The sequence below is a fragment of the Syngnathus leptorhynchus genome, chromosome 7, assembly GCF_054491065.1.
Source record: "Syngnathus leptorhynchus isolate UIUO chromosome 7, UIUO_Slep, whole genome shotgun sequence".
Classification (NCBI taxonomy): domain Eukaryota; kingdom Metazoa; phylum Chordata; class Actinopteri; order Syngnathiformes; family Syngnathidae; genus Syngnathus; species Syngnathus leptorhynchus.
Window position 1 is genome coordinate 12255713 of NC_141201.1, and position 24557 is coordinate 12280269.

Sequence of the window (24557 nt, forward strand, 5' to 3'; positions counted from 1 at the left end):
GTCTGTGGCAAATAAAGGTGCCAACGCACACCACAAGAGGAGGACTGGAGAGGATCTCTTTTTTTTTTTTTTCTTCAAATGCTGCACTGATGGCCATATTTCTTTTGTCTTTTTTTACGTAGTGTACCACTATAAAACAAAAAAAACGTCAGCGCACATATATCTTTATTTTCTATATGTTGTTTTGTGTTATTCAGGCCAATAAATGCAATGGCTATACAGACATCAAGTCATTTGTGTCAAAACGACCCCCCCCCCCCCCCAAAAAAAATAAAACCCCTGCTTTCTGTGGTATGTGACTTTGTCACAGTACACGAGTGTGATGTGACTGCTGTAAAACAGTTTGTTGGTCGGAAAAATGTTGAGTGCGTGTGTGTGTGTGTGTGTGTGTGTGTGTGTGTGTGTGTGTGTGTGTGTGTGTGTGTGTGTGTGTGATAAAAAATAAACGACAGTGAGCACGGAGTCGTTGTCCGCGTGTTTGTGAAAATAACATCGGCGACGAGGATGAAGCTTCCTTTATCACCTCTTCCACCGTTTCTTGCTTTTCCCGTGGTCCCACTGGCATGAGTCTTTTCAGACTTTTATTGGGGCCGTTGGGCTACGCGATGCGAACGATGTAAGGCTAAGGGTCTTGTTAATCCACTGCCTGGGTACCGAGGGACAATGGATTTTCCGGTCTCTCGGGCCAGTGACGAAGTAAGCCGACTGTTGCCTTGCTCTCCGCACATTTCGCGGCCCCACAGAGCGCCATGGTACGGTGGATCTTCCGTCAGCGCCGGTAGCGGCCCGGTGAGTCAGTCCACCGTTACGTCGCCGGTCTCCGTGGTTTGGCCAGCCTGTGTAAATTCAGCGTCTTGGAAGAGGAGATGATTTGGGATCACCTGGCGGAGCATAGGACCGACACGAGGCTGCGTGAGAAGCTGTATGTCACTGGACGATACAAAGCTATCTTAGGCGGTGGAAATAGCCTTCCAGCTCGAGTCGGCTGCCACGCTCGCGTCCCGGCTTGCAGCTCCGGACCAGAGCCCCTCCCACCCCACTCCGCAGGTTCAGACGGTGGCTTAAATGGCCCCGCTCTACGAGGTTACCTCCGACAAGCTCGAGGTTAACGTCGCGGGACGACGGGGCGCCACACCACGTTTGCGGCTCTTCGTCACACCCTACGCGCGCCTGCCTGTCCGGCCGTGAGACAGAGGTGCCAGCGATGTGGTAGGTTAAACCACTTCTCCGGAGTGTGCCGCTCTGCACCTGCTCCTGCCAGCCCCAGGTCTCGCTTATCCGCTTCCTCTACCCCAGTGCTTCTCAAATAGCAGTGTGCGCCCTCCTTGTTATACCAGGGAACATGCTTTTCTTTTGGCTGTACTAGATTAAAGTGTAACTAGAATTTGCAATTTCTGGAGAAATTGCATGTGAAGGCGAAAAGGTTGAATAACTTTTTGGGGAATGCTGCCGAATGATGTTGAAATGAGTTGATTTACTTGAGAAAAGTAGAAATTAGAGGTGAAAAACTGAATTTTGGAGGATTTGGTGGAATTTCAAATTTGAAAATGTGGAATTTATGGGAAGTTGGGGAATGTCGAGAATCTTTCCGAATGTGATGTGAATGTGCTGAATGATGTGAATTTCAAACTGGAAGGACGTAAATGTGAAGTGTTGAATGTGCCTTTAAGAATGAATGGGGAAAAAATTGTCAGAAATTTGGGAATTTTGCGAAAACTGAGAATTTTTGGAATAAGAAAAATGGAACCGCTCATCTCGTGAATATTTGGAATGCGTGAAAGGTGGAATGGAGTGAATGGGTTGAATTGTGTGGAAGAAGAACAAGAAGGACAAAAAAAGAGAAGAAAATAGAATAATAACTAGAAAATACAATTTATGGAGAAATTGCTTGTGAAGGCAAAGAAGCTGAAAAAATCTTGGGGAATGCTTTTTTCATGAAGCGCAAAAAGTTATAAATTACATTTAAAGATTTATGTTGAAAGTTGAAACAGGTTGAATTTGGCAAATAATGAAAGAATTAGAAGGAAAAAGCAAATTTCATATGATTTGATGTGAATTTCAAAGTTATACATTTCAAATTATTGATAAGTGAGAAGTTGTGGAGTAGGTAGACATAAGATGCATGAGTTAAATGTTGAAACGGGTTGAATTGGTGGCAAAATTAAAAAAATAGAAAGGAAAACGCTGTCAAATTAATGATGTATACATGAAGAGGGATTGAGCGTAACCTGTTGAAGTTGGAACAATACAAATATGTAAAAAAAAATTGGAAACTCCAGGTGAATATGTACATTGAGAGACAGCTTCTTCCCCCAGCCTGTTGCTCTGATGAGTCATTGCTGTGCAATAACATCCTGCTCTCCACACCTTTTTTTAATTGTCTACAATGTTTGTACTATGTGTCCTCTTTACATCCATTGCAGCCTGGTCATCCTGTAAGAGGGACCTTCCCATCGGTTGAAAAATGTAAAAATCAGAGTAGAAAAACGAAAATTTGGTTGAATTTCAAATTTGAAAATTTGAAATTACAATTGAAAGTTGGAATGGCTTGAATCGGTTGAAAATGTAGAAATTGGAGTAGAAAAACGAAATTTTGGAATTTGGTCGAATTTCAAATCTGAGAATGTGGAATTACAATTGAGAGTTGGAATGGTTGATTGGGTTGAAAAATGTAGAAATTAGAGTCGAAAAACGAAACTTTGGAATTTGGTCGAATTTCAAATTTGAAAATTTGGAATTACAATTGAAAGTTGGAATGGGTTGAATCGGTTGAAAAAAGAAATTTTGGAAATGAGTCGAATTTCAAATCTGAAAATTTGGAATTACAATTGAAAGTTGGAATGGGTTGAATCGGTACAGAAATGTAGAAATTAGAGTCAAAAAACAAAATTTTGGAATTTGGTCGAATTTCAAATTTGAAAATTTGGAATTACAATTGAAAGTTGGAATGGGTTGAATCGGTTGAAAAATGTAGAAATTAGAGTAGAAAAAACGAAATTTTGGAGAATTTAGTCGAAATTCAAATGTGAAAATTTAGAATTACAATTGAAACTTGGAATGGGTTGAAAAATGTAGAAACTAGAGTAGAAAAACGAAATTTTAGAATTTGGTCGAATTTCAAATTTGAAAATGTGAAATTACAATTGAAAGTCGGAATGGGTTGAAAAACAAATTTTGGGGGAATTTGGTCGAATTTCAAATTCAAAGTATGGAATTTTTTGGTGAGTGGGAAGTTGTAGGTAGGGAAAAGATGAACAGTTGAAATTTGGAATGGGTTTAATCGGTCAAGAAATGTAGAAATCAGAGTAGAAAGACGAACTTTTGGAGAATTTAGTTGAATTTCATCCATCGATCTTCTTCCGCTTATCCGGGGTCGGGTCACGGGCAGCTTTAGGAGGGACTCCCAGACTTCCCTCTCCCCAGCCATTTGATCTAGCTCATCCCGGGGGATCCCCAAGGTGTTCCCAGGCCAGCCGAGAGACCCAAATCCGATGAAACAAAGTTGATCATTGAACTGCCGCCTAGGGTGTCCTGGTGCCAAGTGCACACATGGACACCCTTATGTTTGAACATGGTGTTCATGATAGAAAATCCGTGTCGAGCACAGAAGTCCAACAACAGAACACCGCTCGGGTTCAGATCGGGGGGGCCGTTCCTCCTAATCACGCCCTTCCAGGTCTCACTGTTATTGCCCACGTGAGCGTTGAAGTCACCCAGTAGAACGATGGAGTCCCCAGAAAGAGCGCTCTCCAGCACTTCTTCCAGGGACTCCAAGAAGGGTGGGTACTCTGAGCTGCCGTTTGGTGCATCGACACAAACAACAGTCAGGACCCGTCCCCCCACCCGAAGGCGGAGGGAAGCTACCCTCTCGCTCACCGGGGTGAACCCCAATGTACAGGCGCTCACCCGAGGCGCAATAAGTATGGCCACCTGCTCGACGCCTTTCACCGTGGGCAACTCCAGAGTGGAAGAGAGTCCAGCCCCTCTCGAGAGGACTTGTACCAGAACCCAAACTACGTGTGGAGGCAAGTCCGACTATGTCTAGTCAGAACTTTTCTGCCTCACACACCAGCTCGGGCTCCTTTCCAGCCAGAGAGGTGACATTCCATGTCCCTAGAGCCAGCCTCTGCAGCCAGGCATTGGACAGCCAAGGTCCCCGCCTTTGGCCGCCGCCCAGCCCACTTTGCACCCGACCCCTTTGGCCCCTCCTACAGGTGGTGAACCCGTGGGAAGGGGGACACGTTTTCTTTTCAGGCTATGCCCGGCCGGGCCCCATGAGCGAAGGCTCAGCCACCAGGTGCTCGCCTTCGAGCCCCACCTCCAGGCCTAGCTCCAGAGGGGGGCCCTGATGACCCGCGTCCAGGCGAGGAAAAACAAAGTCCATTTTTGTTTCTCATTACAAGGGGCTTTGGTGAGTCATGCTTTGTCTGGCCCCTCACCTAGGACGCTTTTGCCATGGGTGACCCTACCAGGGGCATGAAGCCCCAGACAATGTGGCTGCTAGGATCATAGGGTCACGCAAACCCCTCCACCACGATAAGTTGACGACTCACACGAATAATACTAATAAAAAGTAGAAGAACAATAGTGTGAAGGTCTTCACCTTCACACTAATAATGTGTGAAAGCCTTCGCCGTCACACTAGAATTGCAATTTCTGGAGAAATTGCGTGTGAAGGCGAAGACCTTTGCACTATTGTTATTCTACTTTTTACAAAATGAAAAGGGAAATTAATGATAATAAATGATGTTGAAGAAAATAAATGGGTAAACTGATGTGTAAAATGATAAGAGGGAAAAATAAAAAGGGAAATAAATTATGATAAATGATGACATAAATTGAATAAAAAGGGTAATAAACGATGATAAAGATAAATGGGAAAAATGATAAATGGGTTAAATGAGTTAGGGATTAAATGAGGATATTGATAAAGTTGCCCGATGTGGGGATCAAACCCACAACACTAAGGTTTGGAGTCTGATGCTCTACCAACTGAGCTAACCAGTGTCCTTTTAATGAAACGGTAGAACTGCTAAATGCGGGGCAAAATGGTAGCAAGTGCGTGAATTTGTGTAATGACAAGACGCCCAATGTGAGAATCCAACCCACTAAGGGAAGATGGCTCGTGTCGAAATAGAGTGGGAAGGGGAATTTTAAGGCACACATTTGTTAATTACGCACAAACGGTAAATGTTATGAACAAGATAAATGGCAGCAAGTATGATGTGATTTTTTGGAACATGTGAAAGTTGGAACGGGGTGAATCGCTTAAAGCACGCAAATTTACTTATTAAGCAAAAACGGTAAATGTTTGGAACGGCAAAAATTGTGGCGAGCACCATCTGAGATTGATCAACATCTGACAGTTCCCCAATGTGGGGTACGAAGCCAAGACGATGAGATTGAGAATCGATGCTCTACCAATTGAGCTAACCGGGGACCTTCAGTTTAAATGGTGGAATTCGCTTAATTTGGAGCTCGTAAAATAAGCCATTAAGGAATCAAATTCACAGTTTGCATCGATCATTCAGCATATAGTACCTACCTCATTATACTGAATTGGACCCTCCAGAGATTCACTATACACTTTGCTGCAAATTTGTCCTCAAAGTTGGTTTTCATTGCATTGTTGATGCTTCTGAGAAAATAATGCAGTCAAATATTTAAGTTGCACGCAGACCTATGCTTTCAAACAGAAAATTGAAACTCTTCCCAATGAAAAGTGCAACTGCACCCCATCCAACCCCAAACTAGGGCAGATTTCAATCCATCTGACAAAATAATGCAGTCAAATATTTAAGTGGCACAAAGAGCTATACTTTCAAACAGAAAATTTAAACTCTTCCCAATGAAAAGTGCGACTGCACCCCATCCAACACCAAACTTTGGCAGAAATCAATGTAGGCAAATGGACAGCATTGGCAAAATATAGTGTTTATTGACATATTTCGACCACTTCTCCCTGTGAATATACAAGTTTAAGGGAGAGTCCATCTTGTGGTATTTTTGGCATCTCAGAAAAAGCCTTGCGCCACACACTCACAAAAATACTTATTTCCACCCCCTCCCCATCCACCAACTTGATCTCCTCTTCCATCATTATTCCAATGGCAATAAATTGGACCGTTGACTCGTAGAGCTAGTGAATAAAAACACAATTAGGTTTGCTCAGGTGAAAACTGAAGAATTATATACCTCAAAAGGTCATAAATAAGTCAATAAAGTTTAAGGTGAATTCATCACGGTCACATCACATGTAATTACTACTAATTCACAGGGTGTCCATAAAGTCCTTCCATTATCTGTACCGTTTTGTCCCCACCTGGGGGCGTTGTTCGCAGACACGCTGGTCACAATTCAACAGCCTTTCTCGTAAAGTTGTAAAATGTGAACGAGATTGTACGGAAAGCTGGCATTCGTAATATTATACTCGTTCATTCAAAACAACCTAAACTGATTAAATTCCTTTTCACAGCCTTTTTCTACTCACAGATATCTTAGAATGTTGGGTCGTGTTGAGTGACAGTCCAAATTCATTCGTCACAGCGTTGATGTGCGAAAAGGTGTAAAATGCCCCGACCTTGATTGGGGTCAAGTTAGCCTCCCTCCACACTGCCAGTCTCACCACAGCTTCTTCCTGCAATAGTTTTAAACCAAATATTACTTTACCATGCGCATGTGTGAAGTACAATAACAGTAAATCGACAAATCGATTACTTGTTTAACGAAAATGACACTCAATGGCACCAACCGAGCCCCGCACACAGACACCAATCTGCTCTGCTGTTTCTAATTTGGAACAAACAGACAATGTTTAATGCAAGGGAACACATTTATTTTTTAAATGTATATTTAAACATACATTTGTGTGTGAAGTAAACTTACACTTTCAACACGGCCCTCAATGTCGATCAGTCCCTCAGGAGGGTTTTTAATTCACCGAGCGACATTGGGAACGAGGGGGGGGGAATTAAGGCAAGCGCCTCAGCCTTTAAGGCATCGGTGCACTCCACCTCCGTCCCCATGTAGACCTTGCTGGTCGATTTACAGAGGAGCACTTTTGGGTTGGCCACGTCCATTGTAAAATGGGCAAAAACATAACTGTTGCCCTCTGTGACCATTCCAGCCAGATGACTAAACAGAGTCACCTTCATTGGACTGGTACCGTCACAGAGGGAAACAGTCACATTGTCATAACTGCCATCCATCTGGAAGCAGGACACACTATCTGGCTTCCAGCCTCTGGCCCAGGTGTCCTTCCTCACGCCCACCACTTTGACACTTAGTATTTTTTTGTTCATTCTGAAAGAGAAAGTGACAATTAAGATCCAGACTTTTTATATTTATGAGCATGTGACTCCAAGTATGTGAAGTGAATGTCTAAAAATGTGCAAAGTAGTTTGCAATTTGGCATATGCATATCCCACTGCTGCATTTGGGGACAAGGTGAAGCATTTTGCCTTTACTCGATCCAATTGCAAAAGGGATGACCGAAAGCAGCCAAGGCAACATTGACTGTTGCTTGTTTTTGTAGCATGTGATTTTATTAATTATCCTTCGTTCATTTGTGTAACTTTAATTGTCATTCCTCGTTAACTCCAATTGCAAGCACATCCATATGGCCATTTTGTCCCACTGTGCACACTCTCGGGAGCCAGGTGGCACCATTCGTTTACGTTGAGCCCACTTTCCTCCATCTCCTTGATGGCATCGTCGATGTCTCCGCTGTGTTTCTCATACCTTTTTCTGTTCCTTTTGCATACGGTAACGGTACACAGGCGTGCTCGTGGAACAACTGAGATGTGGGAAAGCGTTCAGATTTTAACTGGCAATCAGCACGATGCGGCAGGTACAGCTTGAGCAAGGTGCAGTGATATTCCTCGGGATTCTTTTGTTCTGAGAATTTACAGTATTTGATGACCGCAGGTTTTCCTGTTCTTTTCTGTACAAATCCCATGTCGTTCAGCAGACGCAAAACGTTTTTACCTTTGACTTGTTTGCCATAAACAATTCTGCACGTTGATTCAAAATCAGCCAAGCACATTACTTCAAATTCCTCCGTTTGAGGTCTGCATTTATATTTGTCCGGCAGGCCAGTCATCCACACTTCGTGAGAGTCCTGGGTTTTGCCCTCAAGCACTGAGATAGGATAACTCATTTTCAGCGCATTGTCATTGGTTTGTACAAATACCACACTGCGAGAGGACTGTTTCATATGCAAGCCGCATGCGCGCGCGACACACTCCTAAGCGCTCACTTCTCTCTTCTTAGAGTACGCTTGCATAATTTGTTTCATTTCGTTGCTCTCGTTGACATTTTCATTCCGGGAGTTCTCAATCACCGATCTCAGGTATTGGCTCAGACCGTGTTCCGCTTTGCTGATGTAGCTGCAGATGTATGCGATGCAAGAGTAGGCATTCAGGATGTATTGGATGTCCAGATTTCCATCCCAGGCAAGAAGCAAATGGCGGTTGTAGTAGTTGACCCAGCAGTCTTTGGGTTCTCGCTTAAGCACGACAGAACTCGACGAGGCGGTCACGTGCAAACAGCTCATGTAGTCGGTAAGCTCGCATTTAGCCAGTAGCTGAGGCAAAGTCAGGGATGAAGTTTCAGGTTGATTCAGCACATTTAGCACGGGAACAAGCTTGGCATTGGCCGCCGACCAATTCTCCCCGCGTCGATCTCGATCGTCGTCGTCGATGGGGGCAGGTCTGACGACCGTCGTTTCATGGCACGGTTGTTTGGGGAATCCAAAGCTGCAATTTGCACCCGGGTGTTTGACACGTTTTGGAGTGACTTTTGCTGTGCATCTGAACTTCTGTGCCTTTTTTGTACAGTTCGGGTTCCTTTTGCGGGTCCAGCAGCTCAGCCGAGATGTAGCGGGATACAAAATCACAGATGGCTTTGTCTGAGGATTCCTCAAATACAGGGGCACCTCGAACCCAAATGAGGCAATGAATGTGAGGACTTCCTCTGTGCTGAAATTCTAATCTGTAAAAGTATTCGACCACTTCACCAATCGGTTGTGCCGGAGAGAGGATCAAATCTCTGAACAGAGCTTCCACATATTTGTCAAACATGCGCATCGTCGTCGCGGGATTGCTGCGTAGAATTTCACACTTGGTGGCCCAGTCCAGTTCAGCAAAATTCACTACCTCACCTCGTTGCGCTTTAATGGCAGCGATGACCTCTTCCCAACGCATTTCGGCAGCAGAAAATGTGCAAAAGAACGTGGGTGTACCCAGCTGTCGGATCATTGCAAAAAGATCTTTGGTGGTTCTCTCCCAATAGGCTGGCGTGCCTCTCAGTGGCGTCATGAAGCGAACAGCGTCTTTGCTGCGCACCAACTTTTCAACTTGACGTTTGTCCTGAAGCATAGCGTTGGTAATTCTTTCATGCTCAACGTCTCCTGGTAGATTTCGGTCACAAACTGAGCAAAGAACAAGTAGGTCGGGTCCCTCGCAAAACGGTCGTCCACACAACACAGTCGGGTTTTGAAATACTTGCTCGGTGTGAGTTTTATCGGTCTCTCTCCATCGAGCGAGAACTGCACCAGAAAAGCCTTAGCCTCAAGTTTGGGAGTCTTGAAAAAGCTTACTGGGTTATTTCTTTCTGCAGGAGCAACAGAGTAAATGCCCTCAGTAAAACCCGTAATTTCCTCTGACACGTCACTTGGTTGGAGACATGATTCAAGTACAACTCCACCGTTTGGTTGATCACCATCTTCTACATTTTCTTGTTGCCGATTGTTACCCCTGTTGACATTTTGTGAGTCACTGTTCATTCCACACAGAGCATCAATCTCAAATCTGTATATCTCCTCCAGAGCTTCCTCATTGTACTCACTGTCGCTCATTTCCGCTTCACCTGAGCTGCTATCGTCATCATTAGCTCGCACCAAGTGACAGTTTGAAAAAACTGATGGCCTTTGTGGCAAAGTCGTCTCTTCAGTTTCACTCTCAACATCTGCGACTTGCTTCTTATCCTCGGCAAGACATTGACCGCTCCTGTACTTCTGATGGCACGCACACAACATTTCCGCGAATGCCACGTTGTTGACCTTTGGGAAGTAGTACAATTTTGGCAAACGTTATGCATTTGGAAATGAGGTGTCTCTCTAATATGTTCAATCCACGCAATACTGTTGGAATAGCAGCTAGCGTGAGATTGTTTGAAACAGCGATTACTGGCATTTTACCATCTTTGAGATGTGTATGGCAGGTGTGACATACCCACTCTAGTTTTCTTTCAGCTGGCACCCTACACGACGTCTGACATTCGTCATTACAAATATGAACAAATTGTCCCGTGAGACAACGCTCAACAACATCGCGGTTCTTCTTATAAAGGCGACGGCGACAAGACTGTATCTGGTTGGGAAATAAGGCTCTGTGGCAAACTGTGCAAACAAATGTGGGTCCATTCTTAATTTGGTCTTTGAATAGGGAGACAGCTTTTATTTATGCACAGTCATTTCGCTCCCTACATAGCCGGTTTATGATTTTGTATTTTTGTAAAACCGTACTTGCTCTGGTCATTGTTTTATTCCGCAATGAATCAGATTTCGTTCCCATAATGGACCTCATGATTTCCTGATGTTTGGCTCTGAATTCAGGATTGCTTGAATAACGCTGTGTAATATTAACCCGCTGTCTTGCATTAAACTCAGGGTCATCACTGTAACGTCGCGTTACGTAGGAACGTTGTCTTGCATTAAACTCAGGGTCGTCAAGATAACGCTGTGTAATATAAACGCGCTGTCTTGCATTAAACTCAGGGTCGTCACGGTAACGTTGCGTTACGTAGGAACGTCGTCTTGCATTAAACTTAGGGTCGTCACGGTAACGTTGCGTTACATAGGAACGTTGTCTTGCATTAAACTCAGGGTCGTCACGGTAACGTTGCATTCTGTAGGTGCGTCGTCCCATTCGAAAACAATCATCCGTCTTATAACGAAGTAAGAAGCGGGAACGATTTTTCTCCTTAAAGATATGATCAGTCTTGCAACGTTGTGTATAATAGGACATTTGTTCAGTGCGAAGATGTACATCTTGTTGATAACGCGTCGTAACATAACACCTCTTTTGTCTAATCTCAAAATTTTTACTGTACCTTTTCCTTATTTCTCAGATTTTTCTTTCTTATCTTTAGTTCCTGTTTTGTACGTCTTTGTTCAAATTTATCATTCAAATTTTCCTGTGCCTTCATTTGTCTTAGAAATGTTCTCCTACTTGATTTTGGAATTTTTGACAAGCGTTGGAGCATTTTACTGACCTCTGATGTCAAGCACTCAAGTCTGTCACAAAGGTTCAGAAAGAGCGCATCTCCATGGAAAGAGGTGAAAGAACCACACATTGACATACTCCTTATTAACACATGCCGTTGTGTAGAACTACTTAAAATCTCTGGAAGTTCATCAACCGTCAAAAAACTGTTTAGAAAGCATCCTCGGGCTTTCAATGCAGCCACAGTACATGTATACAGTTCATTACCCACACTGAGAACAGCATCCAGGTCAGAGGTAGTGAAGTTTACATCCTGCAGGAAAGCCAGAAATGTTACAGAATTAGCCACACATTGACTGTTTCTGGATTGGCCATATCTCAGATGGGCTTGGCTGTGAGTTGCCATCACATACATTACCAAATCGTGTTGCACTGGTACCGTTACCGCAGTGGAAACCTCAGCAGGAATATTCTTCTCAGAGTGTCCTATATCATTTGGAATAGCTCTCTCAATTTGCGTATCATTTGTATCATGTTTCTCCATTTGCAAATCATTTGTATCTATTTCAGTTGCTTCAACAGCACACACATGCTGGGCAGAGATATCAGCAGAAGGTGGAAGAGGTTCTTGGGAGCGACGTGTTTTAGCACGACGCTCCCAGCACAACTTTACAGACTGTGATCTCCTGCCCTTTTTCGGTACGGTGTTATCAAATCGTTTTCAGCAAATATGGGTTTAGACAGAAGGAAGGTAGAAAAAATAGGTAGAGCAGAGACAAGAAAGGGTATTGGGGGATCAGCCAGAGGTCAGCAGGATCAGCCAGAAGTCAGCTGGATCACCCACAGATCAGCCGCAGTTCACAGACCTGTGCAGAGAAAGAGAACAAATACAGCAAACCCTTGATCTTATGCAGACTTTGTGGTGCAGAATTTTGGAATTGCGTTATCCACAAAATCTAGTTATATAGAACAGCTTGGAAGGGGAAATTATTCAGAGCCACGTATACAGGTGCATTGAGAAATCGATGTTGGGAAACACGTTGTATGACACGTCTGGTAATGGCATTGGGTAATGAATAATTGTTCTGGGTGAAAATGCAATCTAGTTACAGTATTTTCCGCACCATAAGGCGCTTCGGGACAAGAGGCGCACATTCAACTGCGATGAATACTTTGTACTTAATCTAGGAAAGGGGTGTCAAAGTCAAACACGCAGCGGTCCAAAATTAGAAACTTGGATGAGGTCGAGGGCCAACATCGATATTTCTTGAAAAATATCTTCCTCCACATTTAATAACAAACCTTTTCATAGCGACCCTAATTAGTTTTGATTATAACATATGGAACAAGAAAAGCCTAATTTTTTTTCAATATATAACGAAATATTGCACACATGCAAAATTGAATTTCAAATTAAAAAAACATCAATTTCTTAAAATAAATTTAAATAAAAACCATGCACCTCTTTTTGTGTACAGCCTTCTGAATTAAATTTTGACAATAACATTTTCCCAAAGGCTAATGACATTCAACAAGGAAATAACAATAATAAAAAACTAATTAGTGTGAAGGTGAAGACCTTCACACTATTGTTATTCCTGTCCTTTATTAGTGTGAAGGTGGAGATCTTCACACTATTGTTATTCTACTTTTTTGTTGTTAGTGTGAAGGTGGAGACCTTCACACTATTGTTATTCTACTTTTTTGTTGTGCTCACTTTTTTGCCGTTTAACTACTTCCACATACTTCAACCGATTCACTCCGTTCCACTTTTCACTTATTCCAAATATTCAGGAATCGACTGCTTACATTTTTTTCATTCAAAAAATTTTCCGTTTTCACAAAATTCACAAATTTCCGGCAATTTTTGCCCCATTCATTCTTAATGGCAGATTCAACATTTCACATTTACGTTGTTCCAGTTTGAAATTCACATAATTCAACACATTCAAATCACATTGGGGACATTCCCAAACTTGTCAAATTCAAAAATTTCACGTTTTAACGTTTCAAATTTTCACAAAATTTCACAAAATTTCCTTTTTCGCTTCTAATTTCTACATACTTCAACCGATTCAACTCGTTCCAACTTTCAACTGTTCATCTTTTGCCTACCTATTCCACACCTTCCCATTTAGCAAAAATTTCACATTTTTCAAATTCGAAATTCAACCAAATTTTCCAAAATTTCCTTTTTCCACTCTAATTTCTACATTTTTCAACCGATTCAACCCATTCCAACTTTCAACTCTTCATATTCTTGCTCCCTATTCCCCAAATTCACACTTACCATAAATTCCACATTTTCAAATTTAAAATTCAACCAAATTTTCCAAAATTTCCTTTTTCCACTCTAATTTCTACATACTTCAACCGATTCAACTCATTCCAACTTTCAACTGTTCATCTTTTGCCTACCTATTCACACCTTCCCATTTAGCAAAAATTTCACATTTTTCAAATTCGAAATTCAACCAAATTTTCCAAAATTTCCTTTTTCCACTCTAATTTCTACATTTTTCAACCGATTCAACCCATTCTAACTTTCAACTATTCATATTCTTCCTCCCTATTCCCCAAATTCACACTTACCATAAATTCCACATTTTCAAATTTGAAATTCAACCAAATTTTCCAAAATTTCCTTTTTCCACTCTAATTTCTACATTTTTCAATCGATTCAACTCGTTTCAACATCATTCTCTGAGTATTTATTCAACTTCTTCACCTTCACACGCAATTTCTTCAGGAATTGCAAATTCTAGTTATTTTACTTATTCTGCCTGTTTTTTTGGCGCTTAACTACTTCCACATACTTTAACCGATTCACTCCGTTCCACTTTTCACTTACTCCAAACATTCATGACGTGTGCTCACATTTTTTTCATTCAAAAAATTTTCCGTTTTCAAAAAATTCACAAATTTCCGGCAATTTTTGCCCCATTCATTCTTAATGGCAGATTTAACATTTCACATTTATGTTGTTCCAGTTTGAAATTCACATAATTCAACACATTCAAATCACATTGGGGACATTCCCAAACTTGGCAAATTCAAAAATTTCACGTTTTCACGTTTAAAATTTTCAAAAAATTTCACAAAATTTCCTTTTCACTTCTAATTTCTACATACTTCAACCGATTCAACTCGTTCCAACTTTCAACTGTTCATCTTTTGCCTACCTATTCCACACCTTCCCATTTAGCAAAAATTTCACATTTTTCAAATTTGAAATTCAACCAAATTTTCCTTTTTCCACTCTAATTTCTACATACTTCAACCGATTCAACTCGTTCCAACTTTCAACTGTTCATCTTTTGCCTACCTATTCCACACCTTCCCATTCAGCAAAAATTTCACATTTTTCAAATTTGAAATTCAACCAAATTCTGCTAAATTTTGTTTTTCACCTCTAGTTTCCACATTTTTCAACCGATTCAACCCATTCTACTTTTCAACTCTTCATATTCTTCCTACCTATTCCCCAAATTCCCACTTAACAAAAATTCCACATTTTTCAAATTTGAAATTCAACCAAATTTTCCAAAATTTCCTTTTTCCACTCTTTCTTCAACCGATTCAACCCATTCCAATTTTATTCACTTTGTTCAACTTATGCTTACCATATTCAGCCCCTTCAACCCCACTTCCACTATGCTTCCACAATTAAACCCTTGACCCCCACTTCCACTGTGGCGGCCATCTTGGATTGACCCAGAAGTGACCCCAATGACCCCTGAATGGACCGGAAGTGACACCAAATGAACCGGAAGTGACACCAAATAGACCGGAAGTGACCTCAGGCAAACCAGAAGTGACCCAAATGAACCGGAAATGATCTAAATAAAACCGGAAGTGCCCCAAATCAAACCGGAAGTGACCTTATTGCAACAAAAAGTGCCCCAAATAGCTACATTTTCGCTAACTTTTTCAACTTTTGTCCGATTCAACCCGTTTCAACATTTAACTCCGAAAGTGACACTTAGGAAGCTGTATATTTCGTTTTGTTCCAAATTTCCAAACTTTTTGGCGCAAATTTTTTTTAGAATTCCCATTCATTCTCAATGGGGATTTATCATTTGCTCTAACTTCTACATTTTTTAACTGATTCAACCAGTTCCAACTTTCAACTGTTCATCTTTTGCCTACCTATTCCACAACTTTCAAGTTACCAACAATTCCAAATTTTTAATTTTGAAATTCACGCCAAATTCTCCTAAATATTAGGATAATATAATATATTCAAAAATTTCACGTTTTTACGTTTTAAATTTTCCCAAAATTTCGCAAAATTTCGTTTTTCACTTCTAATTTCTACATACTTCAACCGATTCAACTCGTTCCAACTTTCAACTGTTCATCTTTTGCCTACCTATTCCACACCTTCCCATTTAGCAAAAATTTAACATTTTTCAAATTCGAAATTCAACCAAATTTTCCAAAATTTCCTTTTTCCACTCTAATTTCTACATTTTTCAACCGATTCAACCCATTCCAACTTTCAACTCTTCATATTCTTCCTCCCTATTCCCCAAATTCACACTTATCATAAATTCCACATTTTCAAATTTGAAATTCAACCAAATTTTCCAAAAATTTCCTTTTTCCACTAATTTCTACATTTTTCAACCGATTCAACTTGTTTCAACATCATTCTTCAGCATTCCTTGAGTATTTATTCAACTTCACCTTCACACGCAATTCCTCAGGAATTGCAAATTCTAGTTTCAAATTTGAAATAGACCAAATTCTCAAATTTCGTTTTTCCACTCTAATTTTTGCATTATTCAACCGATTCAACTGGTTTCAACATCATTCTGCAGCATTCTGCAAGTATTTATTCAACTTCTTCACCTTCACACGCAATTTCTCCAGGAATTGCCAATTCTAGTTATTAGTGTGAAGGTGAAGACCTTCACACTATTGTTATTGTACTTTTTTGTTGTGCCCGTTTTTTTGTCCCTTAACTACTTCAACATACTTCAACCGATTCACTCCGTTCCATTTTTCACGTATTCCAAATATTCATGACACGTGAGCTTACAGTTTTTCCATTCAAAAAATTTTCCGTTTTCACAAAATTCACAAATTTCCAGCGATTTTTGCCCCATTCATTCTTAATGGCAGATTCAACATTTCACATTTACGTTGTTCCAGTTTGAAATTCACATAAATCAACACATTCAAATCACATTGGGGACATTCCCAAACTTGGCAAATTCAAAAATTTCACGTTTTCACGTTTAAAATTTTCACAAAATTTCCTTTTTGCACTCTAATTTCTACATTCTTCAACCGATTCAACTCGTTCCAATTTTCAACTGTTCATCTTTTACCTACGTATTCCAAACCTTCCCACTTAGCAAAAATTCCACATTTTTCAAATTTGAACATTCAACCAAATTTTTCAAAATTTCCTTTTTCCCTTCTATTTTCTAAATTTTCCAACTGATTAGACTCATTTCAACATCATTCTGCAGCATTCCCTGATTATTAATTCAACTTCTTCACCTTCACACGCAATTTCTTCTGGAATTGCAAATTCTAGTTATTAAACAACTTATTCCTACCACATGCTTTAACCGATTCACCCCATTCCAACTTTCACACGTTCCAAAAATTCACGGCATGTTTGCTACCATTTTTTTGTTTTGTTCATAACATTTACCGTTTTTGCGTAATTAACAAATTTGTTCCTTAAAATCCCGCATTCATTCTTAATGGCACATTCAACACGAGCCATTTTCCCGAGTTCATTTTATTCCTTATCTTTTAATTTTAACACATCATTTTAATGATTTATTTTCTTCAACATCATTAACACCATTATTTTTTCATTTTTATTTCTTCTTTCTTTAAAATTCATTCATTCCTATATCACAGCTGACCAGACGTAACTATATGTGGTGTCTTGGTGCGATATTAAGATAGACTCGCGAGCAATCCCCCGCCCGCCGCGACGGCATCTTTAGGTTTTGTGGCGGTGGAATAAAGCATTCATTTCCAACTGTACGCGAAAGCATCATCTGTTATACAGCTCAGTGCCGTCGATTACGCACACCTGTTCAGATTGCCTGTGGCTGACCAGACGTAAATAAATGTGGTGTCTCGGTGCAATATAAACAATAGTAAATGTTCAATTTACACGGCGCTAACCGTAGAGTTATTATCGAAATGTCCAAACAGATGAGCAGTTTCGCGTTGCTGTTTTTGTGGTGTGATGTAGACCTTTTGCCCCATTTATACACTTGAGCTAGCAAACTTCGTTTGTGTGGATTAAGTAAAAAGTAGCTGTTGTACTGTTGTAAAAGTCAGGGATGAGAATTATCCGCGGATTTCCGTGTTTTTGTCTGTCGAAAGTATCATTTTCGTTGTTCGTGTAAATTTGTTGTGAAAATTATTTTTTTATACATGGGGGGGAGCGGCCGGCCAGCTGGCCGGCAAATGTTAGCCTCGGCTACTCGCGAGCATTCCCACGACCCGCCGCGACGGCATCTTTAGGTTTTGTGTATTCTCTGTCAAGATATGATCGGCTATGGAGGTAGCGGCGCTAGGAACATTAGAGGATCACATCAAAACAAAAAACACACAAAGCAGAGTAGATCAGTGTGTATCCAACTGAACTATAAATAAGGTTTTCTTTATGCACGTTTTCTTGCTACTCCAAGGTATGGACTTGAATGTCTGCGCTTTGAAAGAGGAATGTTATTTGTTAACTAGAATTTGCAATTTCTGAAGAAATTGCGTGTGAAGGTGAAGAAGTTGAATAAATACTCGGGGAATGCTGCAGATTGATGTTGAAACGAGTTGAATCGGTTGAAAAATGTAGAAAACAGAAGGGAAAAAGGAAATTTTGAAAAATTTGGTTGAATTTCAAATTTGAAAATGTGGAATTTTTGGTAAGCGGGAAGTTGTGGAATAGGTAGGAAAATGATGAACAGTTGAAAGTTGGAATGGGTTGAATCGGTTGAAAAATGTAGAAATGAGAGTTGAAAAACGATATTTTGGAGAATTTGGGAATTTTGAAAATGTTCCTAATATGATTTGAATGTGCTGAATGATGTGAATGTGAAGAAGCTCACAAACAAATCCACAAACGCATTAAATAAGAGATACTCGGTGTTAGGATACGGATTTTTAGCTATTGATCTGACTCCAAATTGCGATCAACACTTAACACAAGTTGCTATGTCCCAATCCACACACTGGCGCACCTAACAAATTTGCGAATTCGCTCTGTCAAAGAGAAGACCGGTAGATCAATCAGACCAAATTTAACCATAATTGTTTATTCCTAACAAAGCGCACTAAAACAGGCCTGGGTCCCGGGTCGCTCACACTAAAACTCGTGCGTTTTTGTAAACACCAAAAGACGACACATTCTTCCGGGTTGCCCAGTTTTAAAGAAACACAATATGAATATTAAAGCATGCAAAATATTGTGTGATGATTGGTCGATGGCCATCTCCTCCCCGTCGAGGTGTCATCACTGTGGTCAGGAGTGGGTTATTTTCCTCTCGCAGCCCGACCACCTGGACGTGGTGTTGTTCTCGTTCCTCACCGACCTTGAGGTGTTATTATCACTAAAAGGACACTTTGTTAGAAACGTCAATATTAAACATTTACGTATCACCATTCCTTCACACATTCAATTAATTTCAAGCATTCAATTACTGTCAACCATTCATTCAAATATGCAACAACATTCATTCATTCATTCATTCACACATTCAATCTTTTTCACAGCGCCCTGGACACGCGTGACAATGACGGGGATCCCATCTTGTGGGATATGGGGGGGCTGGGTGAATGTCAGTTTCCAGACGTCAAGATTGATACTAGTGACGTCTCCTGTATTTGACAGGACCTCCACCAGCTCTTCCCCATAATGGATCCCTAAAATGTTGAAGGAGAGGCTGGAGTTGCAGGCCTGTTGAATAAAAAACAACAACAATCAAATTAGTTTTGATGAATGGATAACAATGTTTACCAATGGTGGAAAACAACAAAGTACAGATATGTGAAGCCATTTACTAACCTCTACTTCTGTGTAAACTGTGGAGTGGAGCATCACTCCCGAATCATTCACCCGAGCACTCAGATGAGTGAATCGGAAGGAAGCCCCGACCTTCAGCTCCACGAGATTGGCCTCCCGCCAGAGGCCAAATTTGACAGAGGCTTCATCCTGCAGTTGTTTAAAAATGCATATAAGTATGTGTGCAAAGTGCTACAAAACGTGACGTACAAATGGCTACTTACCTTTTTCAGAGTCACACTCCGAAACGGCACAAGGTGGTTGCCTCTCTGGCAGACCATGCGGATTGGACGCATCTAAAGTGGACCAAATTGAAATCCCAATTACAATAATTGTGTTTGACAATGAGCGTGTCGTGTCTGTGTACACAAAATTAACGATGACAAAAAAAAAAAACTTTTGATACCTTAGTTTTGTCATCCTGTGGACAAAACGCACTGTTATACTGTGAAGTTATGGACTTAGTTTTTATTTATTAGTTATTTATTTGTTTATTTAGTTGAAATCAAAACAAATCAGACAAACAGGAAGCCTTTGGCTTAAAAATAATAAAAATAAAAATAACAGTAGCACGAAGAAGAAAAATAAAAATTAGTAGTAAGAAAGAAAAGAAAATAAGAGAAGAGCTAACAGAAAATGGAGAACTGTAGCGACAATCTGGAGAAAAGTGGGTCGAAGATTGGCCAGGTTAACCAGCAGCTGAGAAGTTATAATGCTTAGTATACATATTCAAATGTTCAGATATTAAGAAAACAGAAAAAAACAGAGGATTTCTATGATTTTGTGTGTGTGTGTGTGTGTGTGTGTGTGGGTGGGGCTTAGCATGCGCATGCATGTACATCATTGCACATGCATCATGTCTTCACAGATGTACACAAATACATGTGTGTATATGTGCATTTGTGGGTGCAGGTAACTTACATCACTTATGATGCCATCAAGTGACACCATCTCCTCAGGAAGCTTTCTCACTACCTTCTGAGGAGATGATACCACTGGGTCAGGGTATACGAGGGCCCTGGCCTCTTTTTCCAATTCCGGGCTGGTGGTGACTTGAGCCCCGATAACAATTTTGGAGCTGGGTTTGGTGAGGAGCACAAGGCCCCGTTCGTCCACACCAAAGTTTAAAAAAATGTAACTGTTGCCCTCTGCGACGAGGGCTGCCAAGTGCTCAAACAGAACAACTTTATATGCCTTCTTGTCGGGCAACAGACACATTGTTGTGCTGTCCTTGCATGGACAAGGTGCCATCATCAGCACAGATGCAGCTCCGTGCTCGAACAGCACTCCTGATTGTGACAACCTTCGCTGGGATCATTCTTGTCGCCATTCTGAAAGAGAAAAAAAGGGAGAAATTGACTTGTTTAGTTTGTAGATGAAAATTGGCAAATTATTCTTTTAATAATTACTATTATAATACATCTGAGTGAGTTAACGATAAATTTATTAACTACACAAGATATCATTATTATATTCAAATTGGATAAAAATAAATGAATGCCACATACAATAAAAAAAACATAACCATTGTTATACTAAAACAAAAGAGTTTGCCAGCAGGGATTTTTAACATCCACCAGATGTCAGTGCAGAGTGACAAAGGCAGTAGTTCATGAGTGTGTAGCATATCAAGACTGCTACAAATTAACACCGGGCAATGATTCAATACTACGAACGTTACTCGGTCAGTACATATCAGTGCTTACAGTTACAATGTCATCTGCTATATAATTTTGGAAGCACATTTCATAATGGCGCCTGTGCATTTTTTGGGGGGGCCAACCAAACTCAAAGAATTTAATAAAAGAACACTATAAAACTTGTTTTTATCCATATATGTGTGGCAAACTACGAGATGTCGTCTGAAATAAATGAATTACGAGTTGGGACTCAAACTCACGACATTGAGGGTGGAATTCTGATGCTCTACCTACTGAGCTAAACAGTGACTTACTATTGATGCGGTGGAATGATGCTAAATGATGAGAAATAAAATGATTAAGATAAAATGATGAGAAATAATATTAAATGAAATAAAAATGGTGAATTAATTATGATGATGTTGGATAAAAGAAATTATTAAAATATGTGTTAAAATTAAATGAATGAATGAATGAATGAATACAAATAACAGCCAAGTGAGATTCGAACCTACTTGGGAAAATGGCTCGTGTTGGATGTGCCATTAAGAACGAATGAGGGATTTTAAGGAACAAAATTTTTAAGGAACGGTAAATGTTATGAATAAAAAATGGTAGCAAACATAAATGTAAATTTTTGGAACGTGTGAAAGTTGGAATGGGGTGAATCGGTTAAAGCATGTGGGATTAGTTAGGTGTAAGAAAAGTGGGAGGAATAAGTTGTTTAATAATAAAAATAATAATATGGAAAAAAATAGTAAAGTATAATAACGTGTGAACACTAATAATAATAAAGTAGAAAAACAATAGTGTGAAGGCCTTTGCCTTCACACTAATAATAATAAAAATAATAATAATAAAGTAGAATAATAGTGTGAAGGCCTTCGCCTTCACACTAACTAGAATTTGAAATTTCTGGAGAAATTGCGTGTGAAGGCGAAGACACTTCACGCTATTGTTATTCAACTTTTTACGTAAAATGAAAAAAGGGAAAAATTTAAAATGGTGAATTAATGATGAGAAATGACGTTGAATAAATTTAATGGGTAAAATGTGTTAAAATGAAATGCGGGAAAAATGAGTTTGGGAAAAAAATGTTAAATGAAGGAGAAATAAAAATAGTAAATTAATGATGATAATGATGTTGAATAAAATGAGTGGTTTAAAATGATGTGTTAAAATTAAAAGTGAGAAAATTGAGTTTGGGAAAAAAATGATGTTAAATGATGTTGAATAAAATAAATGAATAAATAAAAAATGCTGAACTTGCCCGATGCGCTGGAATGATGAGAAATGATGAGAAATAAAATGAATACAAAATGATGAAGTTGCCCCGCTAATAAAATTATGATAAAGATAAGTTAGGGAAAGAAATCATGATAAAAGTGGCATTGACAAAGTTGTCCAATGCGAGGCTCGAACCCACGACGTTGAGGTTGGAAGTCTAATGTTCTACCTACTGTGCTAAACACGAATAAGTTGTTTAATACGAAAAAAATAATAATAAAGTGGAATAACAACCTCCGCCTTCACACTAATAAAGTAGAATAACGATAGTGTGAAGGCCTTCACACTAATAACAATAGTGTGAAGACGAACTAGTAAAGGACAGGAATAACAATAGTGTGAAGGTCTTCACCTTCACACTGATAATAAAGGACGGGAATAACAATAGTGTGAAGTTCTTCACCTTCACACTAATAACTAGAATTTGCAATTCCTGAAGAAATTGCGTGTGAAAGTGAAGAAGTTGAATAAATACTTGCGGAATGCTGCAGAATGATGTTGAAACGAGTTGAATCGGTTGAAAAATGTAAAATTTAGAGTAGAAAAACCAAATTGTGGAGAATTTGGTCAAATTTCAAATTTGAAAATTAGAAATTACAATTGAAAGTTGGAATGGGTTGAATTGGTTAAAAAATGTAGATATTAGATTCGAAAAAGGAAATTTTGGAATTTGGTCGAATATCAAATTTGAAAATTCGGAATTACAATTGAAAGTTGGAATGGGTTGAATCGGTTGAAAAATGTGGATTTTTTGCTAAGTGGGAGATTTTGGAATAGGTAGGAAAATGAGAACAGTTGAAAGTTGCAACGGGTTGAATCGGTTGAAAACTGTAGAAATTAGAGTTGAAAATTTATATTTTGGAGAATTTGGGAATTTTGAAAATGTCACTCATATGATTTGAATGTGCTGAATGATGTGAATGTCAAACTGGAAGAATGTAAATGCTTTGGAATCAATTGAAAAATGGAGAAATAAGTGAAATGTAGGCGCACCTAGATTTAGTGCTGGTGCACCTAAATGAAAGCGTTTAGAGTCTCCATTGCCAAAAGTTAATCGGGCGCTTTGATGATATTTAGGGTCATCATGGTGAGATTAAAAGTCGTCATGATGGGATAAAAAATCATGCCTAACTAAACTCATGATTTAAAGTCAAAATTGACAACAATTGAGAAGTGAGAGGATGACTTAAAAATATAGCTGAAAATAACACTTGATTGAGTTGCGTCAGACCCAATGAACAATCGCAAAAGCTCCAATATTGAGTTCAAATTTAGATCGAAATACTACATTTTTAAACGTTTTGGCATGTCTGTTCACATCATACATTATGTGAACAAGTCTTTATGTTAATACCAGTAGTCTAAACGCAGTTGCATTGTAAGTGTGATTGAGTTAAGGATATTATATGTACAAATTTAAAGTTTCCTGTTTGATATTGTTTGCTCATTTGTACTGTGTTAATTGAGTCAAATAAGAGAGAGCAAAGTTAAACTATATCCACTAACCTTCCCAAATGGAATCTGAAACGCATGAAAATAGAGGAAGCTCACAAACAAATCTACAAACGCGTTAAATAAGAGATACTCAGTGTTAACTAATCAATAAAAGGAACACTTTGTTGTTAGAAAATTAAATATTAAACATTTATTTCTCACCATTCCTTCAAACATTCAATTAATTTCAAGCATTCAATTAATGTCAACAATTCATTCAATTATGCAGCAACATTCATTCATTCATTAAAGCATTAATTCTAGCATTCATTCACACATTCAATCTTTGTCACAGCACCCTGCACACGCGTGACAATGATGAAGGCCCCCGTTCGTCCACGCCAAAGTTTAAAAAAATGTAACTGTTGCCCTCTGTGACGAGGGCTGCCAAGTGTTCAAACAGAACTACTTTATATGCTTTCTTCTCATCACAGAGGGCAACAGCTACATTGTTGTGCTGTCCTTGCATGGACAAGGTGCCATCATCAGCACAGATCCAGCTTCGTGCTCGAACAGCACTCCTGATTGCAACCACCTTCGCTGGGATCATTCTTGTCGCCATTCTGAAAGAGAAAAAAAAAGGGAGAAATTGACTTGTTTAGTTTGTAGATGAAAAATGGCAAATTATTCTTTTAATAATTACTATTATAATACATCTGACTGAGTCTGCGATTAATTTATTAACTACACAAGATATCATTATCATATTCAAATTGGATAAACATAAATGAATGCCACGTACAATAAGAAAACCACACAATTATTTAAATGTTATACTAAAACAAAAAAGTTTGCCAGCAGGGATTTTTAACATCCACCAGATGTCAGTGCAGAGTGACAAAGGCAATAGTTCATGAGTGTGTAGCATATCAAGAC

The 24557-nt window shown here is 39.5% G+C and overlaps 1 protein-coding gene across 9 annotated transcripts in view; it reads right to left on the reverse strand.

Annotated features, from left to right (window-relative positions):
• Nucleotides 1-5575: 5575 nt before the first annotated feature.
• LOC147054800 (uncharacterized) overlaps nucleotides 5576-24557 on the reverse strand; it is a 28925-nt gene continuing 9943 nt past the window's right edge. For 5 of the 9 annotated variants that reach the window (XM_085915559.1, XM_085915561.1, XM_085915560.1 and 2 more), the window contains 4 exons: nucleotides 20182-20591; nucleotides 19485-19556; nucleotides 19264-19410; nucleotides 18499-19155 (listed from right to left, as the gene is read on the reverse strand). In XM_085915559.1, coding sequence (XP_085771685.1) covers nucleotides 18940-19155; nucleotides 19264-19410; nucleotides 19485-19556; nucleotides 20182-20514 — 768 coding nt within the window. In that variant the 5' untranslated portion in view covers nucleotides 20515-20591 and the 3' untranslated portion in view covers nucleotides 18499-18939. Of the gene's footprint in view, nucleotides 6140-6490; nucleotides 6638-6717; nucleotides 6790-6885; nucleotides 19557-20181; nucleotides 22493-24557 lie in introns of those variants that run through there. The other 4 variants (XR_015066598.1, XR_015066599.1, XM_085915563.1 and 1 more) reach the window with 4 other exon arrangements.